The sequence below is a fragment of the Rhinopithecus bieti genome, unplaced genomic scaffold (genome assembly GCF_001698545.2).
Source record: "Rhinopithecus bieti isolate Rb0 unplaced genomic scaffold, ASM169854v2 scaffold_4544, whole genome shotgun sequence".
Lineage (NCBI taxonomy): Eukaryota > Metazoa > Chordata > Mammalia > Primates > Cercopithecidae > Rhinopithecus > Rhinopithecus bieti.
The window spans coordinates 290190-294589 of NW_016804383.1; the positions used below are offsets into that span (position 1 = coordinate 290190).

The 4400-nt window shown below is 43.9% G+C and overlaps 1 protein-coding gene across 1 annotated transcript in view; it reads right to left on the minus strand.

Annotated features, from left to right (window-relative positions):
* The window catches only part of AARSD1 (alanyl-tRNA synthetase domain containing 1), a 29189-nt gene that overhangs the window by 16451 nt on the left and 8338 nt on the right, over positions 1–4400 (minus strand). The window contains exons 5-6 of the mRNA XM_017867634.1: positions 3963–4016; positions 2814–2844 (exon numbers count right to left, since the gene is read on the minus strand). Coding sequence (XP_017723123.1) covers positions 2814–2844; positions 3963–4016 — 85 coding nt within the window. The remainder of the gene's footprint in view (positions 1–2813; positions 2845–3962; positions 4017–4400) is intronic.

Consider the following 4400-nt stretch of genomic DNA (forward strand, 5'->3'; position numbering starts at 1 on the left):
GCTGACAGAGGGAGACTACATCTCAAAAAAAAAAAAAAAAAGCAAATTAAACCAGGTACTAATTTGTATCTTGTCAAATATCTGAAACCTTTTAGAGAATGGAACACTCAATGTTCACAGGAGTGAGAATTGGTACAATTTCATCAAAGAGCAACTTGGTAACAGCTATCAAAATGTTTAAATGTATTTTATCTACTCTTTGACTTAGCAATTCTACTTCTAGAAATGTACCCTACAGATATTCTGGCAAAAATACGTGAAGATCCACATTTTTAGATCTTGATGGCACCATTGTTTGAAAATGGTAAAAGACCGTTGGTCGTGGTGGCTCATGCCTGTGATCCCAGCACTTTGGAAGGCCAAGGCAGGTGGATCACCTGAGGTCAGGAGTTCTAGACCAGCCTGGCCAACATGGTAAAACCCCGTCTCTACTAAAACTACAAAAATTAGCCAGGTGTGGTGGCAGGCGCCTGTAATCTCAGATACTAGGGGGACCAAGACAGGAGAATCGTTTGAACCCGGGATGCGGAGGTTGCAGTGAGCCAAGATCGCGCCATCGCACTCCAGCCTGCGGGGGACAAGAGTGAGACTTCGTCTCAAAAAAAAAAGAAAACGAAAGAAAGAAAATGGTAAAAGACTAACAACCTACGTGTCCCTCAATAAGGAACCTGGGAAATTATGAAAAATACATTCAATGGAATACCATGTGGCCATGAAAAAAAATGAGTTAGATCTATATGTTCTGACTTATAAAGATCTCCAATATATATTAAATGAAAAAGGGCACAGTGCAAGATACGGATGGTATGATTCCAGTTGTGTACACACACAGACACACACATCACATTTGCTAATTATGATTAAGTTTTAATAATATACTGCATATAAATAATACATACTATATATGTTTATGTTCCATGTTATATATTGTTTTGTAGATTATATAATTATACCTTAGAACTATGTAGCATAAAATAAATTATAGGTATTATAGTATTTATAATGCAGTATGGGGCCAGGGATGGTAGCTCAGGCCTATAATCCCAGCACTTTGGGAGGATGAAGCAGGAGGCTTAAGGCCAGGAGTTCGAGAGCAGCCTGGGCAAACATAGCAAGACTATGTCTTTATAAAAAATATATAATATATATATAACATGTTTTAGATATATTATATATAATATATAACATGTGTTTTATATATTATATAATATATAACATAATGTATAACATATATAACATATTATATATATATAACATATAATATATATCTGGGTTTTTTTTTGAGATGGAGTTTCGCTCTTGTTGCCCTGGCTGGAGTGCAATGGCGTGATCTCGGCCAACAGCAACCTCCACCTCCCGGATTCAAGCCATTCTCCTGCCTCAGCCTCTGGAGCAGCTGGGATTACAGGCATGAGCCACCATGCCTGGCTAATTTTGTATTTTAGTAGAGACAGGGTTTCTCCATGTTGGTCAGGCTGGTCTCAAACTCCCAACCTCAGGTGATCCACCCACCTCAGCCTCCCAAAATGCTGGGATTACAAGCGTGAGCCACCGTGCCCAGCCTACAAAATATTTTTTAACTTAGTCAGGTGCGGTGTAGTCCTAGCTACCCAGGAGGCTGAGGCAGGATTACTTGAGCCCAGGATGTCAAGGCTCCAGTGAATACAAGAAAGCAAGACTTTATCTCAAACATAAATAAATAAATAAAGTTTACTTCTGAAGTAAATCCTAATAGTTTACCATGAGTTCAAGAGCAAAGTCTGTAGGCAATGTATTTATTTTGTTTAAGTTATAGTCAGTTGTACATATTAGGCACTCAAAAAATGTTTATGGACAAATGGAATAGCTGTTGAATGGACAAATAAACATAGACATTAACTAGGGTAACAATCAGTTTTAAAAGTATAAAGAGGGCCGGGTGTGGTGGCTCACACATGTAATCCTAGCACTTTGGGAGGCCGAGGTGGGTGGATCACTTGAGGTTAGGAGTTCAAGACCAGCGTGGCCAACATGGTGAAACCCCATGTCAGGTAAAAAATACAAAAGTAGCTGAGTCTGGTGGTGTACGTCTGTGGTCCCAGCTACTTGGGAGGCTGAGGCAGGAGAATTGCTTGAATTCGGAAGGCGGAGGTTGCAGTGAGCTGAGATCATGCCGCTGCACTCCAGCCTGGGCAACAGAGCAAGACTCCATCTTGGGGGGGAAAAGTATAAAGAGATTTCTAGAGTGTGCAGGAAGCTGAAATGGCTGGTTCTAGAGATGACAGAATTAGCTGTAAGAAATCAGAGCACAAATCTGGGCAAGAGGAACCACGCTAGCTTGGTTACTAGAGGGAGAAGAGGCTTGCCACCAGGAGAAATAAGTACAATAAGGAAACAGACAGAGAACAGTTCCTAGAGATTTATTATAATCTGTTTCTTCTTTGGCTTTTGCTTTGCCCCATATGCACATATAATAGAGATTTCTATAATCTCCATTCTTCTTCTTTGGCTTTTGTTTTGCCACATACACACACATACTCAAATAATCAAATGGCCTAAACACAGAGATTATAAACCAATCATTAAGAAATCCGAAGCCCTACCAGTCTACCCCTCCCTGATCCTGCATCTGATGTGAGGCCATAGTCAAGTGCCTAGAAGGAAGACAAGCTTGAAGGACGACCCTTAATAAAGAGCTTCTAGGAAAGTTCAGAGGTGTCAGAGGAACTTGGTGCATAGCCAAAGCGCTGACAAAGGTCTAGGCGCTAGCTTTCCAGAACAACTGGAAAATAGCCACAGCCGCCTTCCCAGCTCTGCTGTAGTAGAAAGTTAATTACTTGTTGCATCCACACTGTCAGAATCATCCTAGAGGAAAAAAAAAAAAAAAGACAAAGCACCTGTAGACCCTGCAAAGCAGGAACATTTGTGTTAACAAATAAACTGCTCCCTCCCTCCTGCTCTCCAAGTTTCTTTTGTGATTTCCTACACCACCCAACCTAGGAGGCTAATATGAAGGTTTTAACTTACTTTGGATATTAAGTAAACCAATGCTACTTTGTCTTACATCAATAGTTTCCAGATTTTTTTTTTTTTTTTTTTTTTTTTTGAGACAGGGTCTTGCTTCATCACCCAGGCTGCAGTGCAGTGGCGTGATCTCAGCTCACTGCAACCTCTACCCCACAGTCTCAAGCAATCCTCCCACCTCAGCCTCTTGAGTAGCTGGGGTTATAGGCTACCATGCCTGGCTAATTTTTGTATTTTTGGTAGAGACAGGGTTTTGCCCAGTTGCCCAGGCTGGTCTCAAACTGCTGAGCACAAGCGATCCACCTGCCTTGGCCTCCCAAAGTGCTGGGATTACAGGCGTGAGCCACCACACCCACCCTAGTTTCAGAATTTTAATTAACGCGATTGCTCCTTACAGCTGTAAAGATGCTCGGCAGGGCCAAGTCTTCTCTGCGATGGAGAAACAGAGGGGGAGATGGAAAGCAGGAGGGTCTTGCTAGGGTTTTCTAAAGCCTGGAGAAGAATATTAGCCTTCCTGGGCCAGGCACGGTGGCTCACACCTGTAATCCCCGCACTTTGGGAGGCCAAGGAGGGTGGATCACCTGAGGTCAGGAGTTTGAGACCAGTCTGGCCAACATGGCAAAACCCTGTCTCTACTAAAAATACAAAAATTAGCCAGGCGTGGTGGCGGGCACCTATATTCCCAGCTACTCAGGAGTCTGAGGCAGGAGAATCGCTTGAACCCAAGAGGCAGAGGTTGCAGTGAGCTGAGATTGGGCCACTGCACTCCAGCCTGGGCGACAGAGTGAAACTCCTCCCCATGCCCCGCAAAAGAATATTAGCCCTCTTGGGTCAAATTCAAATTTGGTTAACAGGCACTGAGAACTACTGTGTGCTAGGAACTGGGATAGGAGCTCTCTGGTGGGTTAATTTTCAAGGCTACAAAGAAACTGAAGGGTTGAGGGGAAGGCTTTACTTACATCCAAATCATCCATGGCAGGTGGAGGTCTCTTGGTGCTGACCTTCTTCAAAAGCTAGTGGGAAGAAAAAATAACCATAAGGGAGAAGGGAGTGAGGGAAGAACAATCTGCACACTGATGGGCCATAGAAGAATGCCTGCAGCCAGACCGGTCAGGCAACTGCTCCCATCTTTTAAAACATCACTGGGGCCGGGCGCGGTGGCTCAAGCCTGTAATCCCTAGCACTTTGGGAGGCCGAGACGGGCGGATCACGAGGTCAGGAGATCGAGACCATCCTGGCTAATATGGTGAAACCCCGTCTCTACTAGAAAATACAAAAAGCTAGCTGGGTGAGGTGGCGGGCGTCTGTAGTCCCAGCTACTTGGGAGGCTGAGGCAGGAGAATGGCGTAAACCCGGGAGGCGGAGCTTGCAGTGAGCTGAGATCCGGCCACTGCACT